Raw genomic sequence first — 19,394 nt, 5'->3', positions numbered from 1 at the left:
ATTATGACATCATTGATATCTGGCAGGGGCGGATCCAGGATTTTCCAAAGGGGGGCACATTTTCCACGAGGAAAAATTTGACAAGCAAAAACAAAAAGGTATTCACTTTCAAAAGGGGAAGGGGGCACACTTCTGTTTTAATGGGATTTTTATATTATATTTTGCCTCTCAAAGGGGGGGGGGGCACGGGCCGCCTTTGCCCCCCCCCCCCTTCTGGATCCGCCGATGACATCTGGATTCATTCACTGCAGTCATGCCTTACTTTGGCGCAAATCAAAATTTACATCACTGCACAGGGGCGGATCCAGCTTTCGCCAATAGGGGGGGCCGAAAAATATTTTCATCAACATTTTTCTCGATTGGCTGCTATAATCTGATTTTTTTTGTTGGTTTTTCAGGGGGTAGTCCTAACAAAAACTGAAGTTTTAAGTATATGTTAGTTTTTATTGTTATAAACAAATAAGGTATCTCATGTGGTCTTAATATATAATGCGAGCGCGAGCTAAAATTCTTTGAGATTTTATGTCCTTAGAACTGCAGATTCTGAGCGTTTTTTATAATCATAAACAAAGATAAGTATCCAACTAAACAATGCGAGCGCGAAGCGCGAGCCGAAATTTTATTATAGTAACGTGAAAAGGGACTCAACTAGGACTGTTTTTAGTGATTAATGAAGAGGATACAAGTTTCACCAATTAAATAATGAGAGTGCGAAGTGCGAGCTCAAATTTTTTGATATTCCGACCTGAAAACTGGACAGTCTAAGCGCGTTTTTTTTTAAATAAAGAACAAGCTGTGTGTCTCAAACAATTTTATGCGAGCGCGAAGCACGAGCTTAATTTTCTGATATACTGACATGATAAAGGAGCATTTTGACAAATTTTGGAAAGAATTTCCAAAGAGGATATCTCACAAATCAAACAATGCGAGCGCGCAGGGCGAGCTGAAAATTTGTATATAACAATTTGTGCAAATCAAACAAAATGATAATGAATTAAAGCTTGATGTGCGAGCTAAAATATTGTGTGCAAATTGATTTCAGAACTGGATATATTAAGTGTCATTATTTTAATCCTCTTGAGTGGGATTCATTACACAGGCAATGCGAGCGCGAAGCGCGAGCGAAAATTTTTATATAAAGTCTAGCTATTTTCCAATTCTTAATTCCCCTTACCTTTTTCTTGTTTCCTTTCGGGGTCGGGCCGGCCGTTACGAGGCTATAAATTACACATCATGGGTATAATAACTCTCTCTTACTTTTCATTCTGTTTTTCGTAGTTTCTATCAAGTTAAAGAGTACACTTTTTTCTGCAGGTTGTCAAAAAATAGGGGGGGCGGGGCCGGCTCGGCCCCCTCCTGGATCCGCACCTGCTGCAGATAAGAGAAAAACCTGATCATCCAAGCGTTAGCACCTCCCACATAAATATAGTATCAAACTATTTCAGAGAACATACAGTAGTAGAAAAGGGTCGCCAGTCATAATAGTAGAAGAGGACAACAGTCCGCGTCTCACAAGAGTGTTTTCTTCTAAATCCATGTTGGCGGGAGACTAAATGGAGTGAGAGTCAAGGTGCTTCATCACTGACGACACAACTATGTGCTCAAGTGTCTTGGAGATCATACTGGTATGGTATGGACGGTAGGCCTAATTTTCAGCTAACGTCTAATTGTCGCCCTTCTTGAAGACTATATAAATTTATATATGCGCTAAGTTGGAAGAACTCCAGATTTCAATGATTGGTTAGATGAAGGTGAGAATATGACTTCTTTAAGTATCACTGATCACATGGGGCCCCATGGTTAGTCAATCTTGTTATCATGTTGTTTTTTTAAACATTACACAATTTTCTTGAATTTTAAACTATTTTTTTCAAATATCGAACTATTATAGTGCCCAGTGAGCGTAAACAATAGTTATCACCTGACGTACAGAGATCGACGCACGTGATCAGAATTTAACTTTAGATAAAGGCGCATCCCCAACCTAAATCCATTTTTCAAGGTTAAAAAGTTAACAATTTTCAATAAATTGCCAAAAAAGTACAGAATTAAATTAAAAATTAAATAAAACTTCCTTTTAATAAAAAAATAGTAAAAATTATCTCATTCTTACTCATAAGATTCAAATATATTAATTACTTTGCTTAAAAGAAGTCTAACACTTACCGATCATGTGATCATGTGACGGGGGCTCGCTGACGGTAGGCACTTATGAACCAAGTTTGAAAGGAGACTCGTAAAATGACGTCACTCTCGCCGATGAATATTCATTAGATCGTGGTCGTGCGTGTTCAATACACACTGCGTGCAGGCATGCAGATACAGGATAGTTATATGCGAGGAACTTTGGCTCCAGAGACAAGTTGTCAAATAACGTGTGTGTGTGTGTGTACCATCGGCTGGTAGTATTCCATGCTGTCTACGACTTTAAACCGCTTCGGAGAGAGTGCAATTCGGTAAAACGAAGTTTCCGATATAAAGAGATAATAACACTATAATGTCAGATCAGGGGAGGCAGGAGTACAATCAGGTTTTTTTTTTAAGGGAAGAATAGTGTAGAATAAAAGGTATTATATATAGCCAATTGATCTAGTAGAGTGAAGTGAACAATTATGTTTTTTTTTAAAGAATGAATATACCTTACTTGAATATTATGGTGAAGCCAATTTAAAAGGAGGTGAGACAAGTTTCAATGGAGGTTTTTAAAAAGAATAAACTGCATTATGGTGAAGCCAATTTAAAAGGAGGTGAGGCAAGTTTCAATGGAGGTTTTTAAAAGAATAAACTGCATTATGGTGAAGCCAATTTAAAAGGAGGTGAGACAAGTTTCAATGGAGGTTTTTTTTAAAGAATAAACTGTACTACAAATTTAAATGGAGGTGAGGCATTAAGTTTCAATGGAGGTTTTTAAAAAGAATAAACTGTACTACAAATTATGGTGAAGCGAATTTAAAAGGAGGTGAGGCAAGTTTCAATGGAGGGTTTTTTTTTAAGAATAAACTGTACTACAAATTATGGTGAAGCGAATTTAAAAGGAGGTGAGGCAAGTTTCAATGGAGGGTTTTTTTTTAAGAATAAACTGTACTACAAATTAAAAAAGAGGTGAGACAAGTTTCAATGGAGGTTTTTAAAAAGAATAGACTGCATTATGGTGAAGCCAATACAACAAATTTAAATGGAGCGAGGTGAGGCAAGTTTCAATGGAGGTTTATTCTAAAAAGAATAAACTGTACTACAAATTATGGTGAAGCGAATTTAAAAGGAGGTGAGGCAAGTTTCAATGGAGGTTTTTTTTTTAAAGAATAAACTGTACTACAAATTTAAAAGGAGGTGAGGCAAGTTTCAATGGAGGTTTTTTAAAAGAATAAACAGTCTTTGTAAATGTTTGTGCAAAACTTGATAAGAATGCATGCCGTTATCACACAGTACTTGCCAACTTTTAGTATCTTTTATCATGATCCTAGGCCTGCCAGTACTGAAAATAAACGTATTTTAAGCTGTATTATAGCGTCTATTTTTATTTACTCAAACTGCAGTTGCTTTCCATGATCATGTCCTGGTTTTATAATACTTGCTATATGTGTCCAGCCACCCCAATACCAACAATAAATACTGTGGCTGCCTCTATACAAGAGGAGTTTCCAATAATATACGACGAATGACAGGACGAGTTTCATATACGATTTACAAAAAACTCTTTAATAATAGATGATTGTCGATTTTGATCAGAAGAATTATTTTGTAGATTAAGCGTTGCAGATAACATTCTGAAAATTATAGAACAGATATACAAGAATCATAAATACACAGACATATTATCTTCTCGTTTACACATTAGATTCATATTTACATAATTTAGTTAATCATCATCATTCACATTAAAACAACATCGATTCATCATTATTCTCATAATAAATATTTGGTAATAACAGAGTGCAATTAATAATCCAATAAAAGTAATCGAACTTACCAAATATGGCTTTCTGTTTCTTTCTGTATACTTGACACAGCCTTTTTCCTTTTAACGTTAATACTGAAACCATGACAAATATTAATAACACGCGCGCAACTATTATGATTATTATTATTATTATGCGCAAATATACATGGCAACCATGACGCAGCAATCAAGATTAAAATGACACTGATTACGTAACAATTAATGCGCGCATTGCGTCGCAGCAACATGGCTCCTTTAACTGATTATCCAAAACAGTTACTTATATATATATATATACTTATAAACTTCAATTAGAAATATCTATAGCGCTTGCATAAAAATAACAATACTATAAACCACTTTTAAAAATATCAATAAACAATAAAGTATTCATGCTTTAGTATTATGCTTGCATGCTCTCATCACACTTTGATAAGTGAATAATTCTAATAGTTCGAAGTTTCAAACGTTCGAAAGCACATTCAGGTCAAAACTATACGATAAAATCATAAAATGATAAATAAAAGAATGCATAATACAATATTTTGAACGATATCTCAAAATATAGCAAGCCTTTTTTTTCTTTTCAAATGCATTTCCTTGATCCAATTTGATTCTTGAAACATCAAGAATATAATATATTAAATGTGTATATGTATCATGCCAAATAATGCACGTTGCAATATAAGCAATGTTTCGCTTATTTGGTTGAACAAACCAAAATGAAATATCACATATTCAAAAAGCACAGAAACAATTTTCCAAGCTATCAATAACTTTGCATATCAATCTGCTAATTGCCTATTGATATAAAAATAAACGATAATAATATAACAGTATAATTGTTCTTGTGTTTGGCTCCTTGCGGGGGAATCCCTAAATGTCTTTCGCGTAGATTATACTAGCCCATGTAAAAAGCAGTCTCTTTCTGTTATAGTGTCAGTATCACATTAAGAACAAATCTAGTCATCTGCCAGGATCAAAACGAGCTTATGTATGGGTCTTTCCAAAAATCTAGGCTCATGCTTACGTTTACCGTCTTTTCGAAGATCGCGATCAGCCATGATCAGTTTCACTTTACGAACTCGACCGTCATCACATTTGTAGGCTTCTGTCACTCTTCCTAGTGGCCACTGACTTCGAGTATCGCTGCAGTCTTTTACAATGACGATGTCGCCTATCGCGAGGTCACGCTTTGGATGGACCCACTTCTGTCTTGTTTGGATGTCTTGGAGATATTCACGCTTCCATCTACTCCAGAATTCGTTCGCTAGATACTGCACACGACGCCACCACTTCCGAGCATATACGTCTTCTCGCTGAAACTTGCCTGGGGGAGGCATCACAACTTTTGCCTTCATGGTTAGCAGATGGTTCGGGGTCAACGGTTCAGGGGCATCTCCTGCACATAGATAAGCTGTAGACAGTGGTCTGGAATTGACAACTGACTCTACTTCAGTAAGGAACGTCTGGAAGGATTCATCATCTAGTTGTGACCCTGAACTAATGAGGAGGGGTTCAAGGACTCTGCGTACTGTACCAATCTGGCGCTCCCAAACTCCTCCCATGTGAGATGCACTCGGCGTGTTCATCTGGAAGGGTATCCAATCAACTCCATTCTCAAGTAGATACGTCTGGATAGATTCCTGGTCCAACTCTCTCATTGCTTCCCGCAACTCGTTTCTAGCGCCAACGAAAGCCGTCCCTCTATCAGATCTGATCTGTCTGACTGGTCCACGACGAGTGAGGAACCGCCGGAGGCAGTTGATGAAGCTACTGCTTGTGAGACTATTTGCTGCTTCTAGATGAATGGCTCTTGATGCCATACAAGTGAAAAGTACTCCATATCTTTTCACAATACTTCTTTTTTCTTTGATGTTGAAAGGTCCAAAGTAGTCCACAGCACAGTATGTGAATGGGGGTGCCGGTTCTAGGCGATCTTTTGGCAGATCTGCCATCTTCTGTTGCTGCAATGGTCCTCTCATTTTTCTGCACAAGACACACTTTGATATGATACTGGAAACTGCAGAAGAACCACCAATCACCCAGTATCCATTTTGTCTCAGTTGATTATGTGTGATTCCTCTTCCCATGTGGTTAACCTGCTCATGCTTGTGTCTTATGAGCAATGTTGTCATATGAGAATTTCTCGGCATGATGACGGGATGCTTGATTTCGTCAGGTACGGCAGCTTTGTCGATTCGTCCACCAACTCGCATGATACCATCACTGCCAATATATGGATCTAGACGATATAGAGAACTGATTGGCTTGATTTCACTGTTTCTCTTCCTTGCTGTCTGTCTGTCCTTTTGCTCACCAGAGCCTAAGTTGCGAAGTACCATCAATTCGTCACGAAAATGTTCTATCTGCAAGTTTTGGATTATTTCAGTTTCTGCTGCATCGACTTCTGCAACCGTCATGATTACACGTTTGAGTGGACGGTTCAATTTAGGGCTTGTCTTCCTCTTCACTTCTCTCTTTCGTAGTTTACTTTTGAACATCATACATAGTGCTACCACTCTCTTGGCACGTTGCCAGCTTGAGATATGCTGGAGGCGACTAATCTCGAAGTGGTTGGCTCTAGCAGTCAATGTAGACAAAGTCGACACATGTCTAACTTCTGGGTCATCTTTCTCACAGCTGGCTTTATACTGCTCTATAGGAATCTTGAATTCTCCTTTCTCATGAAGAAACTTCGGTCCAACCAGCCAGCGGCTACTTTCAACGAGCTCCTTTGCTGTCATCCCTCGAGACGCCTCATCAGCAGGGTTGTCTTCTGTGTTCACATAGAACCATCTTTTGGGGTTTGATTCGTCATGTATCTGTTGCACCCTATTTGCCACGAAGACATGGAATCTCCTTGCTTCGTTACGAATGTAACCCAAGACCACTTGACTATCTGTCCAGAAGAATTCTTGAGGTTTAGCCACTGTCAATTCTTTCCTTATAAATGTACTCATCTTTGCTGATACAGTGGCAGCCGTCAGTTCGAGTCTAGGAATAGTCATTTGTCTGAGTGGGGTTACTCTTGATTTGGCTGTCACAAGAGAGCAACACACTTTGTCCTCTTCATTCACCAGGCGAAGATAAGAGCACTGTCCGTAACCATCAAAACTTGCATCTGAAAAGTGATGTAACTCTGTACACTTTACCTTGCCGAAGTTTGGAGGCTTGTAACATCTTGGGACGTTAAGTTTCTCGAGTTCACTTATTTCAGATCTCCATTTCTCCCACTGTGGTCTGACGTCATCGGGTAAGGGGCTGTCCCAATCAAGTTTCCTTCTGCAGAGGTCCTGGAGAATCTGCTTTCCTCTCAGAGTCACTGGACTTGCAAGGCCGATAGGGTCATAAATTGAGCCAACAGTAGATAGAACTCCCCGTCTAGTAAGAGGGCGATCTTTAAGCTCAATTCGGAACTGCAATGTATCACTTTCCACGCACCAGAATACACCTAATGCTCTCTCTATTGGTAGTGGATCAACTTCTAGGTCCAAGTCAGCAATACCCTTAGCTCTGTCTTCGATGGGAAAACTCTGCAGAACCTCCTTATTGTTAGACATTATCTTGTGTAATCTCAGTCCAGCTTTACTGCAGATTGCTTGGCTTGCTTTCATGACACTCACGGCTTCATCTGGCGTTGCAACTGACTTAAGTCCGTCGTCGACATAGAAGTCATCTCGAATATATGAAGCTGCATCAGACCCAAACTCAGCTTCGCCATCATCTGCTGCTTTCTTGAAACCATAGTTAGCACATCCAGGTGAGCTAGTAGCGCCGAATAGGTGAACCTTCATCCTGTATTCGATCACGTCTTTGTTTGGGTCACCATCTTCCCACCACAAGAAACGGAGAAGGTCCCGATCTTCCTCCGATACGAAGAATTGGTGAAACATTCCTTTGATGTCTCCAACGACAGCAACTTCTTCTTGGCGGAACCTGCACAGTACTCCAAGTAAGCCATTGGTCAAGTCTGGTCCTTGTAGGAGGTTGTCATTGAGTGAGATTCCTTCACACTTTGCTGAGCAATCAAAGACCACACGTATTTTCCCTGGCTTTTTGGGGTGATAGACACCAGTATGTGGTACATAGTTTACCTTTCCTTGTTTGTAGTTAGAGGGAGCCCTTTCAGCACATGTTTCAAGCACATCTTTCATGAATTCTATGTAGTCTTCCATAAACTTTGGGTTCCTTCTAAACCTGGCATTTAGTTGTTTCCATCGGTTCTCTGCTACTTTGCGATTGTATGGTAGCGATGTGTTAGGCGTCTTGAGAGGGAGGGGCATCTCATAATGTCCGTCTGGTCGTTTCCTTATTCCTTTCTCCATGATTCGCAGGAACTTCTTGTCCTCCATTGAGATAGACTGCCCTCCCATGTTTTCATCAGCAAAGTCCTTCTCAAGAATCGCAATGACTTTCTGCGGGCAGAGGATTTCTTTCGCTGTTGACGGGACTGCAAACTTCACGCTCTCACAACTTGTAGCTTTGTTGCAAACAACAGCACCTGAACTTTCAGATGTCAGGCAGACTTTTCCAATAATTCCCCAACCTAGGAGAGATTTTTGAGCATAGGGATCATCCTCCCCTCCAGTGATTACTTGTCGAGGCCGGATAGCTCTTGGGCAATCGTTTCCGATCAAGAGTGACACATCAATGTTTCTATCATAGGGTATCATTTCATCCGCAACTTGACGAAGATGAGGCCAGTGATTTACCACCTCCTTCTTGGGTATTTGTGACCTGCTGGCTGGTATTTCCTGTCTTGCAAAGGCCACTGGTAGTTGAATTACATGCTCCTTATTATAGTCTTGTATCTCCAGACCCTTGATTTTCTTACTTTCGATGTTAGAACTTCCATGCATTGTTGTCAGCTGCAGATTTGTTGAAGCTCCCTTTACGCCGAGTTTGTCACGCAGTTTCTCTGACATGAAGCTTACATTTGACTGATCATCAAGCACTGCATACACAAGACACTCTTTACTTGGATTTTCTTGATGTCTCACCCAGACTGGTACAATCATACTATGATCTCTGCCGTTTTGATCCTGGATTGAGCATACTGTAGTACAGTTGGCAAACCCTGCATGCTCAGTCTTCTTGGTAGCATAGTGTAGACAGGACAGATGGCTACCCCCACATTCCTTGCACGATCGTCGATCTTGGCACTCCTTGATACGATGACTATCTGTCATCCCACATCCCATGCACAGTCTCCGCTTGAAGAAAAATGCCTTCCGGTCATACATAGGCTTGGTGACGAAATCATCACATTCATCTAGGGTATGGTCTTCCTTACACCAAGGACATTTTGCATAGCTTCCATTTTTCGACCATTCCGATTTTACCCTCCTTCCATCTGTAGCGAAGGTTCTTGCTTTAGGACCCAATGCTCCAAGACTTCTCGAGGTTTCTCTGAGGCCTGCAAGTTCAGGGATGTTGGCCTTGTTAGCTGCCCTTCTCACAAACTCTTCAAACTTTGAGAATGATGGATATTCTTGTTGGTCGATGTTTTCTCTCTGACGGTCAATCTCATCTCTCCATCTTCCTTCGAGATATACAGGCAATTTCTCTAGAAGTTTGGCATTCTCCTGTGGATAATCTAAGATTCCAAGAGATTTTACTGATTGCTTTGCTGCCTTTACTTTTCCTAGGAAATCTGCGAACTCCATCAAACCGTTGCAATCCTTCGGTCCTATCTTTGGCCAGGCGGCAAGTTTATTCATGTAGGCTGTGCTAACGATGCTTGGATTTCCATATCTCTCACTTATGAGACTCATCGCTCTTTCATAGCCATCTTCACTTCCTATCAGCATGAAATGCTGGACGACATCCTTTGGTTTTCCTGTTACATAATTATTCAGGTACATCAACTTGGTGGTAGATCCCATTGGCTTGCTATCTATCATACTTATGAATGCATGCTTCCACATTGGGTAGGTCATGGGGTCTCCATTAAAGATGGGAATGTCTATCTTAGGTAGCTGAAGAGATGCCGACATTTCCTGATTAGCGGCACATTGTTGGAGACTTACGTTGCCGAGCTGAGTAACACATCTTTCCAGTGATTTGGCAATCTGCTCCCATCCTGACTGTTGGGTAGAAGGTACTTGGAAATTCTGCGGCGACTGCCCCGCTACAAGAATTGGAGGAGGCGTTACATCTGCCTCGGATGACTTCAGAAATCTCTCCATATCAGCTTCTTTATTGACACCAAGTCCTTCCAATAGGGATGATTTCTCCAATCCATTCTCCTTTCCAAATTCTTCCAGCACTTCTAACTTAGCTTCGTTTTCTGCGAGTTCTATCTCGCAGACTAATGCATCTTGCATCTCTTCGTATGCTTCTTGTGCCATCTTGGCTTTTCTTTCCATTTCCTTTACTTTCTTTTCCTTTTCTTTGAAAGACAATTTTGCTTGCATGGCGGCGGCCTTCTTTTTTAACTCCAACATTTCCAGCTCTACAGAGACCGCTAGACTTACTCCGGTCCTCGTGGAACTGCACTTTGACTTGAGAGATCCGCATTCTTCCTTATCATGCTTATCTTTTCTCTCCATCATGTCCATTGTCAGCTTTTTGAATGTTATTCAGCTTGATGCTTAATTTGAATGTTATTGTGGCTGCCTCTATACAAGAGGAGTTTCCAATAATATACGACGAATGACAGGACGAGTTTCATATACGATTTACAAAAAACTCTTTAATAATAGATGATTGTCGATTTTGATCAGAAGAATTATTTTGTAGATTAAGCGTTGCAGATAACATTCTGAAAATTATAGAACAGATATACAAGAATCATAAATACACAGACATATTATCTTCTCGTTTACACATTAGATTCATATTTACATAATTTAGTTAATCATCATCATTCACATTAAAACAACATCGATTCATCATTATTCTCATAATAAATATTTGGTAATAACAGAGTGCAATTAATAATCCAATAAAAGTAATCGAACTTACCAAATATGGCTTTCTGTTTCTTTCTGTATACTTGACACAGCCTTTTTCCTTTTAACGTTAATACTGAAACCATGACAAATATTAATAACACGCGCGCAACTATTATGATTATTATTATTATTATGCGCAAATATACATGGCAACCATGACGCAGCAATCAAGATTAAAATGACACTGATTACGTAACAATTAATGCGCGCATTGCGTCGCAGCAACAAATACATTGATTTAAAGATTCTCATTGATCTTGAACAATCACATCCTAAGCTGTAAAATGATTTATCTTGTTAATATTGATTAATAATATCCCTCGCTAGTACTTGATTGAATGCGAATAAGTTTGGTGAGAGCTTCAACAAATAAGAGAACAAGATTTGGGGTTCACTTACGCATGCGATGTGTAATATGTAGTTCAACTACTTAGCAGTGAGCAAAACACGGATATCAAAGTCTTGTATTTTGTCTTCAACTTTTACAACCTCACATTTTGACAATATGAAGAATTTTTTTTCTTCGGATAAACCAATATTTAAATATGCGTTTGGAAAACTGAATTACTATTTTGGTTATTTTCTACGAACCTTCCCTGGCAACTTATTGTTGATATTTGGGTGGCTGGCCACATTTTGTTTTGTTGAGAAAAAATATCAAAGAGTATATGAAAAAAATATTTATGTAAAAAAGCTTGCCTAGCTGTTGGTATTTTCTTCTGTTGTACTTTGTCATGTAACTCTGATAGATTTAATTTCGTTACACAAAATGGGGTTCAGTATTCAGAAAAACCATTAACCTTGCCTCAACCACAACAGTACTTGCCAAACTGGATAAATCAACATTATATTAAGCTGTGTAGAAGAACTTAATGATCATGTAGATACCATTAAGTGCATACATATATAATGTATTTCAAGCTGTATGACATAGATATTCTTTTCCATCCAACATCAGCTTCTACTATTTTTAAGGTTAGTATTTATTGTCATGTTGGCAAATTGTGAAATAGTTCATGTTGAAATATGTTGTATATTACCTGTAATGCATTTCTAATGTTATTTGTTTAGAATATAATCTGTCATCATTTTCAGTACATAAAAGTTTATTCAATGTATGCCTTTACCAAAGTTGGCCATAAGCACAGTGGGTACCAACTATCACTGAAGACCATGGGTGTCGATCACGGGGGGGATGGGGGGGATATATCCCCCCCAATATTTCAAGTGGGGGGGATGGCCTGTATTATCATCCCCCCCAATAATTTAGGGTAGAAAAATTATAATAATGATGATGAAAAAATTAAAAGTTTGATCATGATAATTATAGTGATGATTATGTCATCAATCAGTTTGTTTCCTTCGCAATTTGTGTATATTGTTATTAATTAAAAACATTCTTTTTCAGGACTATTAAACAGATGGGTGGAGGTTCAGGATGAAAAAAAGTGAAATGTTTTTGTATATGATATTTTTAACACATGACATAAAAGGACCCCAACGAAAAACAACTTTTGTTGATAGGGTGTTCCATCCCACCAGTGGTGAAAAAAATAATGTTAATACATCAATTAATTCAAAAGGGTGGACAATAAACGGGAGTAAAAGGGTGGCAAGATAAATCGTCTAAGGAATGAACATATAGCTATTACATACAGTAATAGCTCTATGGAATGACGGTAAGCCCGATGGCGCACGACAAGCCACATAGTTTGTAATTTGTGCTAGTCTTAATTGGTCCGAATCTGCATGTTATCATCATGCATTAAGAAAAAAGATATTGCCAGTCGGGTTAGATTTAAGAGAGACATTGTATACACAGAGGCGTCGATTCGGGGGGGGGGGGCGATCACCCCACCAATGAAAATATTTGGGGGGAACATATCGTTTTGCCACCTCCCAATAATTCCGCATGTGCAACTAAAAAATAAGATTGTATTGCTACACTGAAACCAGCAAGCGAGATTGAGATACCAACTCGATTTTGATTTAAAATCGTGCTCAAAATGTATGCTTTTCAGATTGGAATATAAAAATTTTCAGCTCGCGCTTCGCGCTTGCATCATTTCTGTACCAAAACCCCATACTTTTCATGATTAAATAGGTGAATAGAATGTCCCGCTTTTAGTTCTATACCTCAAAAGAATTCCCGCTTCGATTTGCAATAATCTTTTGATGGATATATATATCTTGTTCTTTATTAAAAGCGTCCATTAAACTCTTTTTTTTTCCAGATCGAAATATCAAAATTTTCAGCTGGCGCTTTGCGCTCGCATCTATTGTTCTTTTAGATACCCATCTTAATCATTGGTACCAAAAATGCTTAGAATATCAAGCTTTCACGTCAGAATATAAAGAAATTTTTAGCTCGCTCTCTAGTGAGATTCATGTATTTATGCTCCTCATGAGTTACTACAAACAAACCTAAACAGGTACATTTTTCCTGTTTTCGTGTCATACTAAAAAAATTCAGCTCGCGCTTCGCGCTCGCATTGTTGGTGAGGGTAAGATATGTGTGTATTTCTCATGAGTCATATATATATGTATGCATATATATATATAATATAGGCCTAGTGTGTGGGTGAGTTTGTTCGTTTTGTATGATCGAGCGCCTTTGGAACGTTGATTCATGATTCCCCCCCCCCCCCAATCTGAAAAATGGATCGACGCCCCTGTGTATACATCATGCTCAGTAAACAGATCACTATGCACATGGTCCAGACAATTTTTGTCATTTTTTTCTTTCGTATGAGTTTAGAATAGGCTTACTTGTAACACGAATTGAATTTTCAAAAAAAATTATATAAGTACAGTTCACTACAACAATGAAGGAGTTTCCAAGAACACCATGCATATCAATTACTCCAAAATGTCCTAACTTGTGATTTTAGTGGGGGTAATGTTGAAAGATCCCCATCCACAAGAACTTTTGTGTGAATCATCCCCCCCAACCAAGAATACCGATCGACACCCATGCTGAAGACAACACGACAATTACTCAAAATATATGTATAGCCTTATAAATGTACAAGTCAATAAAATCTACTATGACTACATAGCTGTTCTTTGTGCAACACAGTCATATTTCATTTGGATCAATTCAAAATTGAGTGGTGTTTTGGGGGTAATGCTATGGTAACTGCAGTTATGTTGTCCTCAGACAGTTGGTGTTGTAATGATGTGATTGGCAGTGTGTGGACGTCATGTTATAAGAGAAAAAAAGAAAGTTAAAGTGAGAGTGTTGGCTTTGAAATGGACTCAACCTATGAAAGTTAATGCTGCAGAAACTGGTGTGGTAGTGGGATGATAATGATGATAAGGAACAGGGCCGGTATTCAATGCTACTCTTAAAGCCACAATTTTAAGTATATTTTACTCAGTATTTTGCAAAAGTAAAATACTTATCCATCTTTGGTATTCAATTGCTTTTTTTTTTTGCTAAATATTTTGCTTAAATGTAAGTCAGCCATTTACTAGACTTAAGTCTACATATACAAAATTGAAGGCACAGAAATACATTCACACATTTGGCACTATTTGGCTCAAAATTTATAACATCACAATGGGTATTAGTATTTACTTCAATTTGGATAAGGTAAATTCTGAGATCTGATCTGCATCAAGTTTAAGCATTTTGTTAAGCCAGCCAAATTGCTAAGTAAAATACTTACAAAATGAAAACTTAGAATTTAATAGGCGGCCGAGTTTTTTTTTTTTCCAGAGGACATGTTCAGATTTCTTGTTGACAAAGGATGACGTGATGATTATTTTGCATAACCTGGCTTATCAAAAAATATATTATGTATATTCCATTTCAGTGATAATTGCATTTTTGGGGAGGGGATATTACATATTTGGGGAATGGAAAAGTTCAAAATCAATGCATACTTAACCTAATTACGCAGGGGGGGGGGGGGGGGGCTCTGAGCTCCGTGATTAAAAAAAAAGTCTTTTGCATGTTTTGAGACCAGTTTTGCGAAGCCCGGGTACTGGGTACTGAAAATTACCAAACAATTTGAATGTGCATATCAGACAAAAATGGCTCAAAATTGTGATATTTGTGTACCACGTCAATGGAATATGCGTTTTCAACCAAAATTCATAAATGCCTAATTGTTTTTAGTTTTATTGAACTAAACTGATTTATTTTATGCTGTTACGAGAGTCCCAGCAAAGTTCGTTGAAAAAAAAAAGCAATACAAAGGTAGAACACCACAAAGAGTTTCTAAACCAAAAATTAGAACATTTGGAGCTTTATTTGGGGAGTTAGAGGAATAGGTATAGTATACTAATTATGCACAAATTAGCATAATCAATTAATAGCAATTTGCATGAAATAAATAACTACACAATTTTGTGGATTATTACAAGCAATTGCAATCTATTTCTTCACTATTCATTGTTTTTAGAAACCTCATTGTAGACTTGCCTCATGCACCTCCTCTCAAGTTGGCTTCATCATTTGAATTATATTCTACACTTATCATTCTTTAAAAAAAATAATTGTAGACTTGCCTCACCTCCTCTCAAGTTGGCTTCACCATAATATTAATTCTTTGTTAAAACATCATTTTACACTTGCCTCACCTCCCCTCAAGTTGGCTTCACAATACCTTTTTCGTTAAAACATCATTGTACGTTTGCCTCACCTCCTTTCAAGTTTGCTTCTACATATATAATATCCATTCTTTGTTAAAACATCATTTTCATTTTACACTTGCCTCACCTCTCAAGTTGGCTTCACCATAATTTGTACTACAGTTTATTCTTTTTAAAAACCTCCATTGAGCCTCCTTTTAAATTTGTAGTACAGTTTATTCTTTAAAAAAACCTCCATTGAAACTTGCCTCACCTCCTTTTAAATTCGCTTCACCGTAATTTGTAGTACAGTTTATTATTTTTAAAAACCTCCATTGAAACTTGCCTCACCTCCATTTAAATTTGTAGTACAGTTTATTCTTTTTAAAAACCTCCATTGAAACTTGCCTCACCTCCTTTTAAATTCGCTTCACCGTAATTTGTAGTACAGTTTATTCTTTTAAAAAACCTCAATTGAAACTTGCCTCACCTCCTTTTAAATTGGCTTCACCATAATGCAGTCTATTCTTTTTAAAAAACCTCCATTGAAACTTGTTTCACCTCCTTTTAAATTTGTAGTACAGTTTATTCTTTTTAAAAACATCCATTGAAACTTGCCTCACCTCCTTTTAAATTCGCTTCACCATAATTTGTAGTACAGTTTATTCTTTTTAAAAACCTCCATTGAAACTTGCCTCACCTCCTTTTAAATTTGTAGTACAGTTTATTCTTTTAAAAAACCTCCATTGAAACTTGCCTCACCCCCTTTTAAATTGGCTTCACCATAATGCAGTCTATATTCTTTTTAAAAACCTCCATTGAAACTTGTCTCACCTCCTTTTAAATTTGTAGTACAGTTTATTCTTTAAAAAAACCTCAATTGAAACTTGCCTCACCTCCTTTTAAATTCGCTTCACCATAATTTGTAGTACAGTTTATTCTTTTTAAAAACCTCCATTGAAACTTGCCTCACCTCCTTTTAAATTGGCTTCACCATAATGCAGTCTATTCTTTTTAAAAACCTCCATTGAAACTTGTCTCACCTCCTTTTAAATTTGTAGTACAGTTTATTCTCTTTAAAAACCTCCATTGAAACTTGCCTCACCTCCTTTTAAATTCGCTTCACCATAATTTGTAGTACAGTTTATTCTTTTTAAAAACCTCCATTGAAACTTGTTTCACCTCCTTTTAAATTTGTAGTACAGTTTATTCTTTTAAAAAACCTCCATGGAAACTTGCCTCACCTCCTTTTAATTTGGTTCACCATAGTGCAGTATATTCTTTTCAAAAACCTCCATTGAAACTTGCCTCACCTCCTTTTGAATTGGCTTCACCATAATTTGTAGTACAGTTTATTCTTTTTTTAAAACCTCCATTGAAACTAATTGCCTCACCTCCTTTTGAATTGGCTTCACCATAATTTGTAGTACAGTTTATTCTTTTTTAAAAACCTCCATTGAAACTTGCCTCACCTCCTTTTAAAATGGCTTCACCATAATTTGTAGTACAGTTTATTCTTTTTAAAAACCTCCATTGAAACTTGCCTCACCTCCTTTTAAATGGGCTTCACCATAATACAGTTTATTCTTTTTTAAAACCTCCATTGAAACTTGTCTCACCCCTCCTTTTAAATTGGCTTCACCATAATATTCAGGTAACCCAGGACCAAAATCCAATTGAAACCAGTTGGATTTCCAACTGGTTTCAATTGGTTTCAATTGGTTTCAACTGGTTTCAATTGGTTTTAACTGGAATTTAACAATTTCCAGTTGAAACCAATTGAAACCAGTTGGGCAACTGGAAATCCTAACTGGAACCAGTTGGGTAACTGGAAATGACTTCCAATTGGGAATGATTTCTAACTGGAACCAGTTGAGTAACTGGAAATCCCAACTGGAACCAGTTGGGCAACTGGAAATCCTAACTGGAACCAGTTGGGTAACTGCATGGAAATGACTTCCAATTGGAAATGATTTCTTACTGCTGGAACCAGTTGAGTAACTGGAAATCCCAACTGGAACCAGTTGGGCAACTGGAAATCCTAACTGGAACCAGTTGGGTAACTGGAAATGACTTCCAATTGGAAATGATTTCTAACTGGAACCAGTTGGGCAACTGGAAATCATAACTGGAACCAGTTGGGTAACTGGAAATGACTTCCAACTGGAAATGATTTCTAACTGGAACCAGTTGAGTAACTGGAAATCCCAACTGGAACCAGTTGGGCAACTGGAAATCCTAACTGGAACCAGTTGGGTAACTGGAAATGACTTCCAATTGGAAATGATTTCTTACTGGAACCAGTTGAGTAACTGGAAATCCCAACTGGAACCAGTTGGGCAACTAGAAATCCTAACTGGAACCAGTTGGGTAACTGGAAATGACTTCCAATTGGAAATGATTTCTAACTGGAACCAGTTGGGCAACTGGAAATCCTAACTGAAACCAGTTGGGTAACTGGAAATGACTTCCAACTGGAAATGATTTCTAACTGGAACCAGTTGGGTAACTGGAAATCCTAACTTGAACCATGCATTCAGTTGTGTAACTGGAAATCCTAACTGGTACCAATTGGGTAACTGAGATGACTTCTAACTGGAAAGATGGGTAACTGGAAATGAATTCTAATTGGAACCAGTTGGGTAACTGGAAATTATTTCCAATTGGTTTCCAATTGGAAATTTTCCAGTTACCCAACTGGATCCAATTGAAACCAGTTAATTTGCATATTATTTGCCAGTGTGCACAGATTAATGTTTTATGAGATTAATCATCATTAACAATGTATCTATTTAATTCTTTACAATTTCAAGTACCACACTTTTTAAAGATTAGTATTTAGAATACTTAGCAGTGAAAACCATGTTCATAAATGTTATAGATTATAATTAAAACAGATTAAAGGATAATTAGTACACCACTAACTGTTACCAAATTACATCAAATAAAAGTACATATATTTGAAGATCTTCCATATAAATATATATACATGGAAGTCTGTATTTTATCAATGCCCTTTACATTGGTATTAATAGACATATAACACTGCTTCTGTGTTGGCATGATAAATAGTTACTGCAAATGCTAATTAATTTGTAACTAATTAAGTTCGTTCCAACTGGAAGTTCCAATTGGATCCAGTTGGAAACCAATTGGTTTCAACTGGTTCCAGTTGAAACCAGTTGCCTCCAATTGGTTTCAACTGGAACCAATTGAAACCAGTTGCCTCCAATTGGATTCAATTGGTTTTAATAGGGAAATTGGAACAACTGGAACCAATTGACAACAATTGCCAACTGGTTCCAGTTGCCCAATTGGTTTTAACTGGAACCAATTGGCAACTGGTTTTCAATTGGTTTTTAACTGGAACCAATTGGCAACTGGTTTTCAATTGGAACCAGTTGTTCCAATTTCCCTATTGAAACCAGTTGGCCAACTGGTTTCAATTGGTTTTGCCCTAATTGGTTTTAACTGGATTTTGGTCCTGGGAAGGTATATTCATTCTTTTTTTACAAACATCATTGTTCACTTCCCTCACCTAGATCATTTGGCTATATATAATACCTTTTATTCTACACTATTCTTCCCTTTAAAAACCTGATTGTACTCCTGCCTCCCCTGATCTGACATTTGCCTCTCAACGTACTGTACATAGTGTTATTTTATTATCTCTTTATATCGGAAACTTCGTTTTACCGAATTGCCTGCACTCTCTCCGACGCGTTTGAAGTCTTAGACAGCATGGAATACTACCAGCCGATGGTGCACACACGCACACACACACACACGTTATTTGACAACCTGTCTCTGAAGCCAAAGTTCCTCGCATATAACTTTCTGCATGCCAGCTGTACTCAGTGTGTATTGAACACGCACGACCACGATCTAATGAATATTCATCGGTGAGAGTGACGTCA

The 19,394-nt window shown here is 37.8% G+C and overlaps 1 protein-coding gene across 1 annotated transcript; it reads right to left on the bottom strand.

Annotated features, from left to right (window-relative positions):
- Positions 1-4,902: 4,902 nt before the first annotated feature.
- On the bottom strand, positions 4,903-10,503 carry LOC129282918 (uncharacterized). The gene has a single exon (XM_054918773.2). It carries the CDS (start codon positions 10,501-10,503, stop codon positions 4,903-4,905), a length of 5,601 nt encoding a protein of 1,866 aa, XP_054774748.2.
- Positions 10,504-19,394: the final 8,891 nt, after the last annotated feature.

Source organism: Lytechinus pictus, chromosome 14, assembly GCF_037042905.1.
Source record: "Lytechinus pictus isolate F3 Inbred chromosome 14, Lp3.0, whole genome shotgun sequence".
NCBI classification, from domain to species: Eukaryota; Metazoa; Echinodermata; class Echinoidea; order Temnopleuroida; family Toxopneustidae; genus Lytechinus; species Lytechinus pictus.
The sequence above is the reverse complement of the archived record's forward strand: the minus strand, read 5'-3'. Positions and strand labels throughout refer to the sequence as shown.

Excerpts from the sequence above, each read along its gene's own strand:
- LOC129282918 (XM_054918773.2), bottom strand. The coding sequence starts at position 10,503 with ATGGACATGATGGAGAGAAAAGATAAGCATGATAAGGAAGAATGCGGA.